Source organism: Phodopus roborovskii, unplaced genomic scaffold, assembly GCF_943737965.1.
Source record: "Phodopus roborovskii unplaced genomic scaffold, PHOROB, whole genome shotgun sequence".
Classification (NCBI taxonomy): domain Eukaryota; kingdom Metazoa; phylum Chordata; class Mammalia; order Rodentia; family Cricetidae; genus Phodopus; species Phodopus roborovskii.
The window spans coordinates 1,115,292-1,135,463 of NW_026126446.1; the positions used below are offsets into that span (position 1 = coordinate 1,115,292).

At 46.0% G+C, this 20,172-nt stretch overlaps 1 protein-coding gene across 1 annotated transcript in view; it reads left to right on the top strand.

Annotated features, from left to right (window-relative positions):
• Positions 1–18,865, top strand: part of Snx30 (sorting nexin family member 30) — a 90,577-nt gene extending 71,712 nt beyond the window's left edge. The window contains exons 5-9 of the mRNA XM_051187900.1: positions 2,048–2,243; positions 3,475–3,674; positions 9,461–9,547; positions 14,285–14,437; positions 18,027–18,865. Coding sequence (XP_051043857.1) covers positions 2,048–2,243; positions 3,475–3,674; positions 9,461–9,547; positions 14,285–14,437; positions 18,027–18,086 — 696 coding nt within the window. The 3' untranslated portion in view covers positions 18,087–18,865. The remainder of the gene's footprint in view (positions 1–2,047; positions 2,244–3,474; positions 3,675–9,460; positions 9,548–14,284; positions 14,438–18,026) is intronic.
• Positions 18,866–20,172: the final 1,307 nt, after the last annotated feature.

The window sequence follows — 20,172 nt, forward strand, 5'->3', positions numbered from 1 at the left end:
TTTCAAAGTGTTCCAGGACAGCCTAAAGGCACAGTTCAGTAATGGGAACAGGCTTGTTTCCCTGATGGGCTATATATACTTGCTGTTTGTTGCTGCTTTGAGATAGGGGCTATGGTAGTTTGAATAAGAATGGCCCCTGTAGGCTCATATATTTGAATGCTTAGTCATCAGAGTGAAAAGGGTTGGCAGGTGTGGCCTTGTTGGGGAAAATATGTCACTAGGGGGTGGGTGGGCTTTGAGATTTCAAAAGCCCATACCAGGCCCAGTGTTTGTCAGTCTGTTTGTCCCACCCTGCCCAATAGATCAGGATTCCTCCCCTCCTTCCCCTCCCCTCCCCTCCCCTCCCTTCCCTTCCCTTTCTGCCAATGGATCAGGATATAGATCTTGGCTACTTCTCCAGCACCATGCACATTCCCATGTTCCCTGCTATGATAACAATGGACTAAACCTCAGAAACTGTAAGCAGGCTCCAATTAAATGCTTTCTTTTATGAGGGTTGCCTTAGTCATGGTGTCTCTTCATGGCAATGGAACAGTGACTATGATAGGACCTCACTTTGTAGCCCATGCTAGAATCATGGGATGCACCACCAGCCCAACTCTAAGAGCTGTTTGTTTGGTTTGTTTGTTTGTTTGTGGGACAGGCTCTTACTGTAGAGACCAAGCTGACCTTGAACTCACAGATTCACCTGCCTCTGCTGCCTGAGTAATGGAACCAGAGGTATCTGCCAGTACGCAGCACACTGTAACTTTTAAAATTTGGATACAAGAGCTTTAAAGTCTCAAGCACACTGTAACTTTTAAAATTTGGATACAAGAGCTTTAAAGTCTCAACCTATTTTCCACTTTTGCCTTGACCCATAGGAAATTCAGAGTTTAAAATTCGTTTATAGTTGTTTCTTCTCAACACCCCACCCTCCACCCTCTACCTTCCTTATATGGCTCTCATTGAGGGTGAGTGAGTGAATGGAACGAATCTTTAGGTGTTTAATTTTATGCTAAGACAGCACAGGGCATTTTTGCCAGAGGTTTTAAAACTTGTGTTAGAAAGAGTGTCGCATTTAAAGACTGGGAGTAGAATTGACTGGAGGGTGTAGGGCCCAGCCATGTTGACAGGGAATCTGGACAGGAACATATGGGCGTGAGTCTGGGGATCTGTTGTGGATGCTGTTCTTCGAGCAGAGCAGCCTCAGGAGTGGGGCTGGGTGACTATTGAGGCCCACCAAAGAAGGACAGGCGGGCGTGTAAATGGAGTTCTTAATTGTTCTAAGTAATAAAAACCCAGAGTCAGATATAGAGGAAAATGCCGAGAGATCAGAGAGAAGGAGGAGCAAACCAAAGCTACCTTTACCTCATTGGCTCCCCAGTGGAAAAGAGAGCAAGTTCCTGTTTCTTCTGGCGTATATCCTCTCCCCCCAGCCATCTCACTTCCTGTCTGTCTGTACAGACCTCTATGGTTAGCTCTAGTGGCAAGCTCCATCCTCTGATCTTCAGACAAGCTTTACTTGTACTAGCGATACCACCACGGGGTGGGGGTGGGGGTGGGGGTGGGGAATGGAGTTGGGGCCAGGCTTCAGTGAACTCTCACTCCATCCCGGCCACTCCCTCTTTCACTTCACAGCCAGCTGTATATGGTTCTTCCTGCTTGCACGGGGCCCATGGTCCTGGGAGATGCTAGTGTACATAGACTCTAGAAGTTTAGCTGAGGGAGGGTATCCATATCTGCAGCCATGGGGATGTTGTCATCACGCTGGGGTGAGATTTTCTTTGTGGTGTGGCCCCTTGCTCCTGTAAGTAAGCCCTAACCCGTATTCTGTATGTAAGCTCAGTGAAGTCAATGGCCCCTCGATTTGGACTTTAGACTTGTGCTTTGGTTTGCCCGATAAGGGTAGATAGATGTCTGTTTGGCCTCCCTACAGAAGAGTTCCCACAATGGGGCTATGATGCTCCTGCTTTCCAGTTTGTCCATTTCCAATGACACGCTGGCTTCAGGAGCCGGTTTCCTTAGCCCTGGCTGTATGTCCAGGATGGTACTTTGTCATCTACAGGACCTGAATGCCTACAAGAAGCAGGGGATAGCACTGCTAACCAGAGTGGGTGAGTCGGTCAAGCATGTCACTGGCGGCTATAAGCTGAGGAGTCGGCCTCTGGAGTTTGCAGCCATCGGTGACTACTTAGACACTTTTGCACTCAAGCTGGGAACCATCGATCGGATAGCCCAGCGAATCATCAAAGAAGAAATAGGTGAGCTCTTTGATGAGACGGACGGTGCCCAGAGTGGCAGGAATGGTGGTCATATGTGTCAGGCTGAAGCAACTTGCAGAAATGTCACAGTGCCACAACCAGGCCTAGTTCTGCTTAAAAAAGCAGAGGAGCTGGTTGTGAGTAGAATGTAATTTTGCACTCAGTTCTTTGTCCACATTGAGCATGGTACTTTTCCCATGCCCTCCAGCCACAGAGCTGCTGATTACAGACATAAACTTAGCAGAGAGATGGCTCAGGAGAGGAGTGTGGGGGCCCGTGTTTGCCAAGGTTATGACCCACTGAGCTTCTGCCCTTCACCCTGCCCTGCTTCACTTTGCACCCTCTTCTGAGCTAGGGAGTTGCTCAGGCCTAGGTCTGTCCATCCTTATCACAGCCACTGCCTGTCTACCCTTCTCCTGCTGAGGTCACCTGATTAGCCACATCCCAGTAACAGTGGGCAGTTTGTCCCCTTACACAGGTATAGGCCAAACACACCAAATGATGTGCTTATCACGGGAAGACATCTGTCAGTTACTGCCACTTCCTAATAGTTAAACAATGGCAACCACATTCTGTCAAAAATGGCAAGAATCCTGGTAACAAAAAGAAGGCCCATATTTTACCCTGTAGGAATGGAATGAAGTTTTTTTTTTTTTTTCTTATTCCCTGAAACCACTGATAGGACTATTGGGTGTGGGATTGAGTCTATATAACACCACATCTCTATAATCCTGTTGTTTTTCCGTTGTGACTGATTTTTTTTTAAAGATCCCCCTGCTGAGTACTAGAGACATGACTCAGGTTAAGACCACTTGTTGCTCTTGCAGAGGACCAGTATTCAGTGGCTAGCACCTACCTGGTGGCTCACAACCATCTATAACTCCAGTTGCAGGGGATCCAAGGCCCTCTGAACCTAAATGAAGGACTCCCCCACATTGCATTGTAAAAGGGTGCACTTGCAGCACGGGTAGGGGTGATTATTTCCAAAGAAGTTCTCTGGGTTTGGCTCTTAGCCATGTTCCTCTTTAAGGTGTTTTGGTTCCTATTAACAAGAACCCTAGATATTAGTGACTTGTAATAGCTTTGAGAAATTAAAAAAAAAAAAGTTAGGACTATATTACAGTTAAAGGAGGGTTTGCCCAAGAAGGAGACCAGCCAGGGCTGTAGATTCCTAAATCACTCACTGAGTGAGAGCTCCCCAGCCAGATTCTAAGTGGCTTCTCTCCTATAGAGTACCTCGTAGAGCTGAGGGAATATGGGCCTGTATATTCCACGTGGAGCGCCTTGGAGGGCGAGCTAGCAGAGCCCCTGGAAGGCGTGTCGGCCTGCATTGGGAACTGCTCCTCAGCCTTGGAAGAACTAACAGATGACATAACAGAGGAGTTTCTACCAGTGCTCAGGGAATACATCCTATACTCTGACTCCATGAAGGTAAGCTGGCTTGCTTTTTTTGCACAACCACCAAAAAGCTCAGAATTGTCCCATATGGTACTTGTCCCTTCTCTGTAGTTGGGGAAACTGATACCATAGACATATAAATAGAACATATGGCAAACAGAATGTGTGAAATAAGTGGAAGAAAAGATCGGAAGAAATGTATGATCCGTGTTCTCTTACTGAGAAATGAGATGCTATTGGGGAAGGATGGGTAGATAACTGTGTGAATTAAAAACATGGCTTGTCAAGGCTGGAGAGATGGCTCAGTGGTTAAGAGCACTGGCTGCTCTTCTAGAGGTCCTGAGTTCAATTCCCAGCCCCTACATGTCTGCTTGAAATTGTTTGTAGATCCAGTCCCAGGAACCCACTTCTAGCCTCCTCAGGCAATGGCACTTAGGTGGTACACAGATATACAAACAGACAAAGCACCCATACACATAAACATTAATTAATTAAAAAAGCACATGATTTGTGAAATAAAATTGGTAAAGTTGGAAAATGTGGTTGAGGAAATCTTAGACCAAAAGAAGTAGTTGGAAAGCCAAACAGAACTACAAATAGTCCTGAACTGTGACAGACTTGAGGGCCAGTATAGCATTAATCTCAGGGCTCAGCATCTTTTGGAGAATTCCTGACTGAGGGAACAGAAATAATCAAGGGAAGGAAATTAAGAAAGTAAAAACCCCCAAACCAGAAGATACAAGCCTTTTGATTATAAAGAATGTGCTAGTTGTCCTGAAAAATGGATGAGAGGAGAACCGTACCATTGTGAACACACAGGGAGAAAGAGGTGGTCTTTAAACGGTGTAAGAGTGAGAATGGCTTTGGCCTAGCGCCGGCCAGTGAGAAAAGCCAGCTGTGAGGACACACAGATCCACGGATCTCTATATAGCACAAGGGTGGAGATGTACTGGTGCCCCACATGGTGGCTCACAGAGCCTGGCTGAGAACACAGCTTCAGGGGACTCCTGTGATGGTAGCACCGGGTAGAGAAAGGCTCTGTCTTCCTAACAGCACAAGAAGATACATGACTGTGTGTTGAAATCCCACCTCCAAGCAGTCGCTTAGGTAGCCGAGGATGGCCCTGAACTCCCGGCCCTCCCTTTGAGCACCAACTTCCAGATGTGCATCACCATGCCCAGTGCAGAGATGAGCTGGTTGATGACTATTGGAATAGAAGCTGAAAACCCAAAACTTCTGGCCCCGCGCCTGCAGCTTATTCTCATCCCCTATATTGCTCTTAAATACAGACAGAATTGTTAATTGTGTGGCTGAAGCAAGTATAGGAAGGCGTCCCCAATTATTTTAAATGAACTGAAACATTTTTCACTTTGCTTACAAGGTTAACAGTGCTTGCTTTTGTGAACAAAGAATAGGTTTATCCAATGTGTACAGTTTTAGGGTATTATACAGACTTTTGTATTCTAGCAAATGTGTTAATATTCACATACATTTGACCTTAGAGTAGGATTTTAAGTTGTTGTTAAGCAAAGATTTATCTAATATCTTAATTAAAGTGGGCTACACTGTGAGGCACAGGGTTGCTGGAGCATCTGAAGTCATACTGCAAAGAGGTGGTTTTTCTCCTGTACTGGGTTTCTTGATCACTGATCCCCAGAATACTGCAGTCAGGTTAATGGGGCAGGGGGAAGGATTGTCCTGTGTGGCTGGGGAAGGGCATGGTGAAGAGGAAGTGTTGCTGGTGTGTCTGGAAACGGCACTCTGGTCTGTGCCAGCTGAGGTAAGCCCTGTTAGGGAAAGAGGTTGCCGGTTGGCCCTCTTGGTCTCAGAAAGACACCTTTGCATACTGCTCTAGGATGCACAGTGTGACAGGTCAGCAAAGTCAGAGTTATACCTGAAATGGTTTGTGGGAAGGGCTTGAATGCTGCTTCCAGATAGTGATGTGTCTTTTTCCACTGAATATTCATGTTGCTAAAAATCCTTTTCCATCTTTTATACTCCAAGAGAATACTATAGTTCCCTATTCAAAAAAAAAAAAAAAAAAAAAAACTTTATGATATTCTATTCTTTTTTGAGATGAGGTTTCTTTGTGTAACCCTGGCTGTCATGGAACTTGTTATACAGACCAGGCTGGCCTTGAACTCCGCAGAGATCTGCTTGCCTCTGCCTCCTGAGTGCTGGGATTAAAGGCCTATGCTACCATGCCCAGCAAACTTTCTGATGTCTTAGATTTTTGAGAGGGAATTTGGTATTTGTTAGGAAAACTGAACTTAACCAGGAGCTGACTGGAGGCCTGGATGCTACCTTTTCCTCTACCTGCTGGTGGCTTCAGGGATAGAAGGTCCTGCTGGCTTGGCTTCCATGGCTGTCATTGGTACCAACTTTGACTGAACCAAAGTGAGTCCACTTGGCAGTTGCTGGAGTTTCTTTTTCTTCCCACAGTTTATGGGCTCACAGCCTCCCCAGGAGAGACATGGACTTGAGCTCAGGCGGAGAGATGTTGTGCTCTCTGATATATACTCACAATTGTGTTATTTTCTTGGGAAAAAAAAAAAATTCAGCGTTGATGTTGAAAGTCAAACCATGGAGTATGTCCTGGATTCCCCCAGGTGGTTTTCTCACTGTAGGGTTTGCCTACAAACATGTAGGCAAAGGCTGTTTGCCACAAACATGTCATCATTGACAGTTATAAGTCTGATCATTGACACAGTTTGTTGTAATCATTCTGGATGACAGGTATTATGTTTGCATAGTTTGATAATTCTGTTGTAGAAAATTTCAAACATGCCCAGAAATGGACAGTCTAACAAACCCACATCACACGTTCAAGAGTTGCCCACTCATGAACCCGCCACCCTCACTCCATCACTTGGTTTTAAAGTGAATCTTAAGCATCATTATAGTTTTATAGAAAAATACTTAGCATCTCAGATATATGTGCTCCTACAGTCAAGTAAAGAACCATATCATTATCACACTGTTATAATAATGGGTTGTTATAAGGACTGGGTATCTCAGTGGTGGAATACTTGACTAGCATGCATGAGAACCAAAGTTCAACACTCAGCACTGTGGAAAGAATCACGAGCAGTTACTAGGCTGGAGAGATGGCTGGGTGAAGGGAGTTGGGTAAGAACATTTGCTGGTTTGGCTAATTGTATCCCCAGAGACTGTGTGTTTGGAGTGGGGAGCCATCCTCACCATGGCCAACAGTGTGTAGAGGGTCCCCTTAGAAGATGCCCAGCCTTCAGCATGGCTGGGTCTCGGTCAGGCTGTGAGTTGCTGCTGTCCTTTCTTTGGCAGTGTGACTTCAGACAGGCCCTGCACTGTCACCATGCCAAGTGTCCTCATTTAGACTGTAGGTAGCCTCTTCGTCCTTCACCTCCACTAGGTTGTCGGGAGCCTTTTATGCCATCCAGTGATTCTGGGATGTAAGCCCAGATCCTCCCACCAGCTGGCTCATGAAGGCAACATCCCATTTGCTCCAGGGGAGGTTGGGTTGCAAAGGTGTGGACAGAAGGGCAGCCCAGACTAACTGGATCTGAGCTTCTCTTGCCTTCTTTGTGGAATGGGGTACATATTTGCCCTTTACACTATGGTAACCACCTAGGGTGGATGCATCTTCTCTCACTTCCTTCCCTGCAAGGGTCTTGGCATCCTCAACAAAGTAATGTAATTAAAAAAACAGGGAGAGAAAACCACACCTTGGGCTGACCGTCCAAGGCATTTTCTGAAGAATGTTGGTTCTGAGATTCTGGTCACTCCAACAGACAACATGTCTGTGCAACTTCATTCCTTGAAGTGCTAGACTGCAAACGCGTGCTTTTTCCAGTAAGATGTGCAGCATTCTGTGAAGGAAGTACACACACGCTGGGTAAGACGCCACCGCCCCACAGACAGCATCATGTGTTCATTTCTCTTGGGTGGTACCAGACAGGCAGATTTAGATTATAGCCTAGGCTTTTTGAAGTCAGTTCTTGTTATTTTCCTTTGTTTTGTTTTATAGATTTAGCCTGTCTAATGTAGCCACTGGCCATATATAATGATTTATTTAACTCTAAAGTTAAGGATAAATAAAAATTCAGGGCTGGAGAGATGGCTCAGTGGGTAAGAGCACTTGCTGCTTTTGCAGAGTGCACAAATTATGGTTCCACCACCCACCCACATAGAGTGGCTCACAGCAGTTTATAACTCAAGCTTCAGAGCGATCTTGGTGGGAACCTGTACTCACAAACACACATACACGCACACACACACACACACACGCACGCACACACACAAATCTGTTTCTTCAGTCACATGAGCCACGTGTCAAGTACTGGACAGGCAGATGTGGCTAGTAACTGTGTTGTGGAACATTTCCATCACAACAGAAAGCGCCGCTGGAGACATTCGCAAGTGTGGGAGTGAGCATCAGAACACTTAGGAGAAAGATGACTGGCCTACCTGGGGGATGAATGATTGCTGGTGATGTGTTCTTCAGAGTAAATTCTGCAGGACAAGACTTGGGGCTCCCAGTGTGGATGATTCCCTTTAGAAGATGGGCTGTACAGTGCCCTCAGGCATTTAGTCACTCAGCACCTTCAAACACATCCCCAGGTTCACCAGTTGCCTATCACAGTCCGGGAATGGGTCCTTCCTGCCCTGACTCCATGCTGTGTTGGAAGGTCACTGTGTGGAATTTATGATTAGAAAATGTCTTGGTAACTTGTTGCTTCTGAGTCAGTGGGTAAGAAGGCTCTCACCATTCCTGGTTTACCATCTTTTAATGTTCCAGAAGAAGGTTGAGGGGAAGGAAGAACTGAGGTGTGCTTTTTCTACTGCAAGCTCTTGTATCTGGCACTGTAGGGTCTGGGCAGCAGGGCTAAGATTGGGGGAAGGAAGGGGCGCCCAGGGTAGGGCTCAAGGTGATATTCACTCTCAGGTGACCATGCCCTTACACTTTTCACATGAGTCCTGCCTCACCGCTGTCTCTCCCAGGCTGGCTGTCATTAAGCCCATTTGCCACCCATCTTGTCAAGCTTGCTGCATGGTTCTAGGAACTCAGAGCTGTCACACAGGGCTTCTGTACATGCAGCTTTGTATACATCAGGACCTTTCTCAGACTGAACCCTCAGCTGAGGACTGAGTCTGCACCCCGTATCTGACCCAGAGTATAGAACAAACAAGTAGCTAATGGGACAGAAGGCAGATCAGTCCACCGGGGGGCCAGCCCAACACTGAGAGTCAAGAACTCTCCTATAATCATTCTATTACAGAGTGACATTAGCTGATAGTATATTCATGAAAATTGCTGAGAGCAGATTTAAATGCTCTCACCACAAAAAATGAGCATGAGGTAATGTCTGTTAATTTGCACAGTGTAGCCACACCATAATATGCATGTATTTTGGCATACTTCATACACAATAAATAGTGGGATTTTTGTCAATTATATAAGTTAATAATTATAATTAAACACTGTTTCGGCTGTTCTTTGCACTGGACCCAGAGATGGCCCTGCGTTTAAGCATAGAGCTTGGCATCTGTCAGAGGTCTCTGTACTCGGTAAGGCTGAGAGGCCTCTGGGCAGTCTGGTAATGGGTGCACATTTCCCCTACTCACTCTCCCCAAAAATCTATTGCTGTCATCATCTGGCAGGCTTCTTTCCTGGAGAGCCTAGGCTCCAGGATTGGTTCTCCTTCCTTTCCCCTGCTGTCCTCAGAGCTGGAGTTACGTGTAGCTTCTGGGCCATAGTCCCTGTCCTGGGAGCACATGACTGGGATAGGAGTTGGAGGCGCCTTTGCAGGCTGTTAACATGTTCTTTCTATTTTCCACAGAGTGTACTGAAGAAGAGGGACCAAGTTCAAGCAGAGTATGAAGCCAAACTGGAAGCTGTGGCTCTGAGAAAGGAAGATCGTCCCAAGGTCAGGCCAGCACCCAGCAAAGGCTGGGCTGAGCGCTGCAGGCTCCCTACTCAGCCTTAGACTTAAGCATAGGACCTTCCACTACCAACATGTCGTTCTCCTTCTGTGTGTTTGTGATCGGATTTGTAGTTGTGTTCACAGAAATGGTGGGCATAGAAAGCTAATCGTAAGGACCAATGTTCAGGCAGATAGTTTGACATCAGAACTAGTCAGTCATCTGTGCCTCTCTCCCTGGAACAGACTTGGGGAATTTGAAACCTCACTCCTTGACTTGGTGTGTGCTTTTTCTTTTTTAGAGAATTAAGTATTTCACAGGATACTGTGCTAGTCATTTGACCCAGAGGGGAGAGTGTTTTTACGCATTCTATGGGCAGGGAAGTGAGTCACACAATAGCTCTGTGAATTGCTTAGTGTTTCAGATGTGCATGTTCCTGTACCTAGTATACCATCATAGCAGGTGGAGATTCGTGTCTGTTGACTCATGTGTCATCATAGTGAGCCACTGTAACTAGTCTTTTTCTGTCCCACCAGCCAGCTCCCAAATAATGACAAAGAGGCTTCTTATTAATTATGAAAACTCAGCCTATAGCCCATCAGCATGTGGACAGACCTCTAGGAAATGAGCAACTTTAGGCTTTTCTCTCCTTGTCTCCAAATGGTTTGAGCTTACAAAATTAAAGCTGCTGTTGGTGAAGTAAAAGCCAGGCCATCAGGTTCGGTTCTACTCCAAGGACTCAGCCAACTCTTTCAGTTACTGGTCGTCTGGTATGTGTGAGTGAGTGAGTGCTGAGTTTAGACACAGCAGCAGAAAATTAAATCTTAAAAATAAAACGTTGATGGGAGAGAGAGAGAGTCAGAATTTTGAGGTTTTGTGAAGCCATGGTACATTGAAACCTAATCACTTAAAAAGAAAAATTGTGTGTGTGTGTGTGTGTGTGTGTGTGTGTGTGTGTGTGTGTGTGTGTGTGTGTGTTCATTCATGTATGTATCCAGAAGCCTCAGGATCTCTGTTGTTCACTGCTGTGTATGCTGGGTTACCTGACTGTCATTACAGACTCTCTGAAGAGTCGTGAGGGTTCTAGGAATATAATCTTATCCTCAAGCATATGCAGTGAGAGCTTTTTCTACTGAGCTGTGTCCCCAGCCTAAAACCTAATTATTTTTATGTTAACTAGAGGAAGGAGCTTCGTAGGTCTCTGTATTCCTCACTCCAAATGGAGTAGTCATCTTAGGATGGAGCAGGCCGCATGGCTGAGGTGCTGGCTGGGAGCCCTGTGGTCTTGCAGGGCTGGTGAGACTACTAGTGCTGAGGGAGACATAATTGGATAGGAGTTCTAGTTTTGCTCTGTTTTGAGGCCCTAGAAAACGAGAGACACTGAGCTGGTTTGCCCTCAGACAGTGCAACTGTGTCTTGTGTAGACTTAGGCTGGTGGTTTGAAAGAAAATGGCCCCAAAGGGAGTGGCCCTATCATGAGTGTGGCCTTGTTGGAGGAAGTGTGTCACTGTGGTCTTTGAGGTCTCTTTTGCTCAAGCTTCATCCACTGTGACACTCAGTCTACTTCCTATTGCTTGCATATCAACGTGTAGCAGCTTCTCCAGCACCCTGCCAGCCTATTTGCTGTCATGCTCCCTGCCATGGTAATAATGGACTGAACCTCTGAATCTGTAAGCTGCCACCTCAAATAAATGTTTCCATTATAAGAGTTACATGGTCATGGTAATATACATAGTAATAGAAACCCTAACTTAAGGCACTTAGCTTTCCTTCCAGTTTTAATGTTGAGAAGCCATAGGCATAGGAGGAGACCAGCTAGCTGCCTTAGCATCTGGATTCCTCTTCAGAGACTCAAGAACTGTTACTACAGAAAGGGTCAGAGGGCTTAGCATGTAAAACCAGGCTAGACATTGGCACACTAAGTAAACAGTGAGGGCGAACCGTGGAGGAGTCATTTACATTTTACTCAATTTTGCATTAAAGATTTATTTATTTTATGTGCATGAAGTGTTCTACTTACATGTATGTATGTATGCTGTGTGTGTCTGTGCCTGTGGACACCAGAATAGGGTGTTAGATCCCCTGGGACTGGAGTTACAGGTAGTGCTGAGTTGCCATGTTGGTCCTGGGAACCACACCTATGTTCTACAAGAGTGGAAAGTGCTCTTAAGCACTGAGCCATCTATTCAGTACCTGTAATTTTTGCACTTTTTCTCTTTTCCATGCTAATATATTCACATACCATTGATTCATAAGGAAGCAGGACCTGGTGGAGCATGCCTGTAATCCCAGTGTTCAGGAAGCTGAGAGACAGGGGAATCCCCAATTAGAGGCCTGCCTGAGGTACACAGCAAGACACTGTCTCAAGAAGCAAACAGTGAAACAAAACAGAATGAGGAATGCTGGGAAAAAATGCTACACAAAAACCACAGTACTCCAGGCTGGCCTTAAACTCACAGAGAATTCTGCCTGCCTCTCCCTCCTCAGTGCTGGGATTAAAGGTGTGCACCACTACTTTCTGGCATAATATACTTATTTTTAAAAGGAAATTTTTGAAAAAATAGCCGAAAGCGGCTATTTTAGGCACCTTGCACCCATAGTTGAAAGCAGAGAAAGATGAATGTGGATCCCAGCTTGACATGGGTGTGAAGCTTCTCTGTCCCTTTTACCTTTTAATTTAGCTTGGCACCCCATCTATGTTTGGAGTTGGCCTTCTCTTAATCAGCAGTCCTCATATTCATATAGTTGGGCAACTTTATAAGGGAAGGTGCCCAGTTCCCTCAACCTTGTCCTTGCCATGTTGGCATTCTTCTGGTTGATAGAAACTGACTCTTGGTGGGCGTTGGTGGCACATGCTTTAATCCCAGGACTTGGGAGGCAGAGGCAGGCAGATCTCTGTGAGTTCAAGGCCAGCCTGGTCTATAGAGTGAGTTCTAGGACAGGCTCCAAAGGAATACAGGGAAACCCTGTCTCAAAACAAAAAACTACCACCACCACCACCACAACAAAACTGACTCTCAGTAGTTAGTCCTGTAGCTTGGAGACATTTGGGCTCATTGGTTTGGAGCCTTAAAACCTTCAAGGTATCATTTGTTTCTGGCAAGTGTTGGCCTAGCTTTGGGCATACTGAGCCCTGACCACCATAAGGGCCCAATAGAGCACTTGTATTGTTAGTGGTTTTTTATTCTTTGCTTTTACTCTTGGGTCTTTTGAGGGGCACTGCGCAGCTCCAAAATAAATCACACATGGAATCTTATTCTTTTTTATGAATGCCCGGCCAGCTTGGCTTGTTTCTGATCAGCTTTTCTTATGTTAAATTATCCCATCTTCCTTTTGCCTCTGGACCTTTACCTTTCTCTATTTCTGTATGTATATATTACTTTCCTTCTTACTCTGTGGCTAGCTGTGTGGCTGAGTGGCTGGCCCCCAGTGTCCTCCTTTTCTTGTTCTCTCCTTCCTCCTTCTCCTTTTCTCATTTCTTCTTCTAATTATACTCTCTGCTTGCCAGCCCCACCTATCACCATTCAGCTCTTTATTAGACCATCAGGGGTTTTAGACAGGCAAAGAATCACAGCTTCGCAGAGTTAAACAAATGCAGCAGAAAAAACTGGAGAGATGGGTCAGAGGTTAACAGCACTAGCTGCTCTTCCAGAGGTCTTGAATTCAATTCCCAGCACCCACATGGTGTCTGACAACCATCTGTAATGAGGTCTCGTGCCCTCTTCTGGCGGGCAGTCATACATGCAGGCAGAACGCTGTATGCACAATAAATAAATGACTGCGACACATCTTTGCATTAATTAAAGCAAAGTTGCACAGCATAAAGAAACATAACACATCTTAAAATAATATTCTACAACACACTTGAGAGAAGATAGAAAATCTGGTTTTAGAAAACCACCATGACCAGGAGGCCCTCGATAGCCATGTGGGATAAATGCAACTCACAACAACAAAGTGAAGGTCACAAAACCCAGGGGATGCACTTCCTTTTGGAGTAGGTCTTCCTAAACCTTAAGAAAAATGTAAAACCACCTGCTGTATTACGCTTCAAATTCTTTTGATACCTTCAACGATTTTCCTTCCATTCTTGGACTTTCTGGTTATCTGCTACCTGGAATACAAAAGGGTACCCAGTTTACTTATGATGTGGAGCTCAGAGGTGGGAGCTGGCTGGTGGTCTTGTTATTACAGTTCACTTGGATAAGTGAGCTTCATCAGACACCACAAGTATTGGACTAGTTCCCATGACCCAGGAAACACCTTCTTTTCTAGTTCTGACGCCACATGGAACTGTATGTGCAAAGTCTGTCCCCATTTGTCAGCATGGATGAGTAAATCCTAAAAGGATCCCAAGCCACCTCCAAGGCCTTTTCTTCCCATTTGCAAATGGAGACAGGAGCGTGGTTTCCCATGTGTCTCTGCTCTGTTGAATGGGTGCGAGGATGTTTGCTTTATACAAACTCTTCCATAGGTCCCACAACCCAAATCTCTGCTTTTCAGGAAGCATTTGGACTTCTCTGTATGGCTCTGGAGCCTATCCTGGAGCTCATTCTGTAGACCAGGCTGGCCTCCAACTCTCAAGAGATCCTCCTGCCTCTGCCTCCCGAGTGCTGGGATTAAAGGTGTGCACATTTGGAAATTTTAATTTAGCACTTTGGCTCCCTACACATGTTTGAGGAGGAGCTCACAGTAGGAGAAACCGTTCACACTTCAAAGTCACGAATATATTTCCCTTCCAGGTGCCCGCAGATGTGGAGAAGTGTCAGGACAGGGTGGAGTGCTTCAACGCTGACTTGAAGGCTGATCTGGAGAGGTGGCAGAGCAACAAGCGGCATGATTTCCGGCAGCTGCTCGTGGGCTTGGCTGACAAGAATATCCAGTATTATGAGAAGGTGAGAAGGCCCATGCCACTGTGGTTTCTAGTGCCCAGAGCCTTTCATGGGAGTAGGGGGGAGGGGGTGGGGGGTGGTTTCCAGAAATCCCAAAGCATGATCCCCTTGTCCCATCCTTAACTTGCATCTGAGCTACCCCGAGTGTCCTGTCAGAGTAGTGCTGAATTTTAAAGCACAGACACAGTTCTCCCAGGTGTCTGTCTCTTGCACACTGCTGGAGTAGGCGGCTCTTTGGTCTGGGCAGCTGGCTGCTTCCCAGACCCAGTGAGGCCAGTACTTGGGTACCATAGTTAAGAAAGGCTTTGGGGTTTCTTATATTACCTTGTGGTTTTCACTATGTCATGGACCTCCTTTAGACATCTTATCAAAATCCCTTTGTTTTTAATGTTAGATTTTAAAATACTCTTTTTAAATACCTAAAATAATGCAATGTAGCCTCATGATGTGTGGACTTCAAGCTCCTGTTTCTCTCTCTCTCTCTCTCTCTCTCTCTCTCTCTCTCTCTCTCTCTCTCACACACACACACACACACACACACACACACACACACACACACACACACACGGTTAAAGGGAGAGAGCCATCTCCTTAAATCAAGGTTCACTCCTATTGTGTCTAATTTGAAGTCATTTCTGATAATGAATCCTAATGTCTTTTGTAGCCTACACATAGAGTTAAACAACGGCCTAGTTTCAGTTGAAATAACTTGTGGCCTTGAAATTCAGGGCAGCATCTCATTATATGGGAAGGTGCTAGGGACAGGCATATCTCTTAAATTGTAGCCCTAGGATAGGTCCTTGGCTTTGAGACTTAGATGGTTGTGGCTGCTGCTCTGAGGTAGCATGCCTGTACTTTTCCTGGCTTACTAAAGGAAAGTTAAGGAAACAAAGCTGAGTCCCTGCTGCTTCTGAACTGGGTTTCCCATGGATACTTAGCATTTGTCAACTCGTTAAATTTAACTCTCCATCAAGGCCAAGAGGTATGGGCATCGGAGGAAGGCCTGAGTGAGTGAAGTCCTGAGTGAATGTTCTTTGTTGACCCATTTGGAGGCCTCTGAGGCCTCTGACCCCTGGGAAGCTGGCACACCCATTTCATCCTGGGCCAGGCTCGAGAGGGATAGCAAAGCTTCCTCTGGGTCTGAGTGTGAATGCTTTTGAGCAAGTGATCAGGGTGTTGCAAAGACTAGAACTGCAGCTTCCTCCTTCCAGATGTTTACAGCTTGAGACTGTTCGCCTACAGAGATCTATTGATACTAGTTAGCCCCTCCCCCTATTCTGTACCTAATAAACTCACTGAGGTTCCATGTTGCTGCCATTAGGAGCCCTCTATCAGAGTGAGCACACCCCCAATTGATTCTAGCTTTGCTGTGTGTCTGTCTGTATGTTTGTCCTTTCTTTGTCACCATCCCTAGTCGGGATTCCAGGACCCAAGCCACATGATCAGGTCAAGTAATGTGACAAAGGAGATGGTATTATTTTCAATTTGAAGCTAAAAAAAAAAACAAAAACCCAATACTTACAGAAGTTTAAAAATTCCTCCCAAGCCAGCCCACCCTTTGAGTGCCAAACTATGAGTATCTAACTGATAGAACCATAAGTCTGGATTGTCCCCACACACAGTCAGCTTAGGAGACAGCGGCCACACACTTTTGGAAACAGCCTTACTTCCTCAAGGTAGGAAGCTCCCCAGATGAAGTCAAGGCCTCTTCCTGCTGCATTAGACAAGGCTCCTCTTGATGCCTCTCATTCTTGATTTGTAAGTGCTAATCATTTTTTTGCAGGATGATTGTGAAGGTAAAATAAAGTGCCCACCCAAGTTACCAGAGCATACTCGGCATGTGGCAAGCACTCATTAGAAATTGTCTTGATGTTCTTACTTCCCGGTCTAAAACCAATTATGTGCAGTGCCTCCGTCATACCTGTTGTGGGCAAATCTACCATCTCTAAAGTTCCAGAAGGCAAACTCAGGCCCTGGCATCTTCTTCCCATTTTACCATAAACAGGGTTACTGTCTTGAGGCCTAGACTTGGCTTCTATTGTTTGACATTTTTTTTTCCCTGTACTTTTTGTATGCAAAGGCTTGTTTACAAACTTGTTAAACAGAAGGATATGTACCACCCTCTAGGCATCCTCAGTCCATGAGAGATGCATTAATGATGGATTCCCAGAGGTAAGGGTGAAGGGACTGTGTTAAAGGTAAGGAACAGAAAGAACGTACTGGGAGTCTAGTGGAGTGGGCACAAAATAACATTTTCTTATTCTGTTATTGCCTATGGAAATAACATTTGCTCTGATCCTTAGAGTCAAAGATCTGACAAACGTACTGTAGGCAAGGGGCGCGGCATCTGCAAGGTCCCTGAGCAGGAGAAGAGCTGACACATTTAAGGACCATTTGAAAGTTTGATCAGTCATGGTTCCTCCTGAGACATACAGAAGGACCCTTGTAGATAGGAGGGGATAGCCTAGAGTTTGGAATTCTACGGACTTCCCGTCAGGTCCATTGCTGGAAGCAAGCCCTTACTGTATGTAGGACAGGCTGCTGAGTCGTCCAGGAAGGTGTCGGGGAGAGGTTTCACCACTCCTCTTTCTGCTTGACCTGGTGATGCCTCCCTCCTCCCTCCTCTGCAGAACGCCTCCCAAGGTGACTCAGCATGGAACCCTCCTTCACCCCAAGGCTGTCGATTACAGTGGGTTTGTCCTTCCCTTTTGCAAGAGGCTCTTCAGAGGGAGGACCATGTCTACTGAGCCAGCCACACTCAGAGGCAGTGCCCAAGTCTCCTAAGTGCATGGCCTGTCACAAGGACCTGGAATGAAAGGAGATTGCAGTGAAAGGAATATCAGTTTGCATTCATGTTCTGCCTATGAACCTTGTGACACTGAGTATAAAATACATAACAGTATATGGGCCTAATAAAACCTGATAGTTGGCTAATAAAACCAGTGAGATGGCTTATCAAAGTGGGTAAGGTACTTGCTGCCAAGCCTGACATTCCTGAATTTGATCCCCAAAACACACATGGTGGACAGAGAAAACTGACCCCTTAAGGTTGCCCTACATCCACACATGTCGTCGTGTATGTATCCCCACAGAAATAGCTGTAAAAATTGTTGCACTCCCTTCTTTCCATCTTTGGGGATATCTGAGAGTGGCCCAGATAAACAGACCAAGCTTCAGGTTGGTGAACAAGAGCAGGTTTTCCACCCACCCTGACTCGAGTGGCTGGCCTTTCATGTTTACATCCTTGTATAAGCCCCACCCACACCTCCAACAATGTCTTCGCGGGTGCTCAGAACCTGTGTCCTCATCAAGAGTTTCCTGCCCAATCTAGTTTTTGCTTAGTCAAGGGAAAGATTTTCTTAGAGTGGATCCATCCCCACTCCCTGGGGGTGCAGGCTGGGCACTCTCACGAATACATGCAAAGCTCTGTAAGGACATTGCTCTTTCATAGTTTAGACAAACACCTGTCACCCCCTCCTCTGCTGGTAATAGTTTTGATAACACAGGTAGGTGCCACTAGACAAAGGTGACCCAGCAGGATCGGGATTGACAGAGTAGCATTAAGCATGTTGTATGCATGTTGTCGTTTCAGTGCCTCATGGCGTGGGAGTCGATTATTCCACTACTGCAAGACAAACAAGAGACCAAGTAGATTTGTTCTTGGGACAGAGACTCTTCTGCCTCTACAGGGCATGGCACCCTGAACCAGAATGTCCCTGCAGTGCCGGAGAGGTGGTCGTGGGAAAACAGCACAACAGCACCTCTCGTTTATGAACTTTCTCCCTCTCCCTCTCCCCCCCACCCCCATAGTTGTTTTCAGTTTAGTATTTATTCCTTGGAGGAGTCCATGAGGCTGTAATCATCTCTCAACAGAAGCATACCTCCATATTGTGAAGGAGCCTCCTAAGTGGAACACTACGAAGACTTGAAACTAAGGGACAGGACAACCCCCAGATGACACTTGACATCACTTTGGGGGGCATCCCAATTGCTGTTGTGGGACAGAACAACAGCCTTGCTTTTCAGGGACACAGGAGACATGAAGAAGGCAGCTGTGGCTCGCTATGGCGACCCTGTGGCTCTGTACTTTGCCCCTGGGGGCACTGGCCTGTCCCAGCATAGGAGGTATAGGTACCTTCTTGGAAAGTCCTTAATTTACAGTGGCCTGTGGCTGTGACTGTGGCCTACTGCCTGCTCATCATGAGTGGCATCTGTTGACTTGTTTTTGGTTCACCTGGGTCCATTTAAATCAGTGTCTGTGTGCATCAATGCTCGAGTGAGCAAGCCAGCGTCCTTGTCCTTATGCGATGCCTCAGGAAGCTGAAGAGAATGCCCCTGGGTCTTGTTTCTGACACCAGAATGCTATAGATGAGAAGTTTTTGGTGTGAATTGGGAAAAGGTGCATTTTTCTCCATGTAGGTGTTATGTTTTTGTTTTGCTTGTTAACCGTCATCGTGGTTGGGATTAGATCTGTTAGGAAATAGCTGCTGTTTTATGGTCAGTGACTCTCCCATGTGCCAAGCCCCAGCGCCAATGCCTGCTTTGTGCAGTTTGCCTTAACCTCACCAAAAATGTCTGGTTTAATACTTCTATCAGGCCCACTGAATATCTGGGCAACCTTGCAGTGAGGGCCGGTGTGTCGCACTGTTACGACTGTCACAACTTGTAAATTCAGTGTGAACGTTCTATATGAGTGTTTTAACCCTCAAAAGCCTGTGGTCTGGAGGAACACTATCTGCGGGGCTCTTGGAGATGAGAAGAGAGACAGCAGGCCCTGTGCTGCTGACTATGTGGAAATCTCCATTTGCAGCCAAAATATGAGGAATGCTGGCTGAGCTTAAAGTCATCATTTGAAACTTTTCAATGGCTGTAAAATCAGCAGTTAGAAAGGATCTCTTCAGATCATTGTTCTTGCTGAAAAGAAGCTGCATAGTGTGTTCTTTCATCTGTGGCTTTGCTAAAAACCCATAAATCTGAGCCCCAGGTAAATGGAAGGGGTTTTGTTTTTAAAACAGTCGAGTTATTGCTTCACACACAAATTAATTTGCAAATTCCAATCAACACACAGCATGCTGAAGTCCCGTCATTCCCTCTGTCAGAGTTGGACCTCCAGTTGGCTGCATCTGGGACATTGTGGACAGCAGCTAGACAGCATGAAACTCTTTGTCTTTTCCTCACATCTGACAAGCTTATGGTTGAAATAATAATTCCTGAAGGTATTGGTACTTGCCTAAACCCCATCAGTGTCACCCTAAAATCCTTTGATGTGAGTTGTGTTTGGTACACACATAAATGGCCCACTGAAGCAGAGGGTAAAAACAGTCTGTGCACCCCAAACTTCAGTGGCTCAGCATCTCATTCTACCTCTAAACCATCTGGTTGGTGTGGGTGTGAGTGCCCAGAGCCAACCCCAGCACGCTGGTAGAGTCAGGGCATGTATCTAGTCACCAACAGGGCTCCACTGATGGATGTCATGAGATACCAGACTGGCCCAGCAGTGATGCTCATCTTTGGGAAACATGAAACTTGGTGGATTGTGTGCTTGATAAGTGTCTAGTGTAACAATGCTTGAAAGGAACTACAGAAAGAATTAAGGAGAAGCTACAATTTGATGACCAGCTGAATGCCCTGTGCAAACAACCCTGGGCTGCACTGGGAAATACAGGGATGGAAGCAGGGTCCTCAGGCATTCCCTCACGAGAGATTGGCCCTCATGCAGGGCACCTTGAAATTTTTGT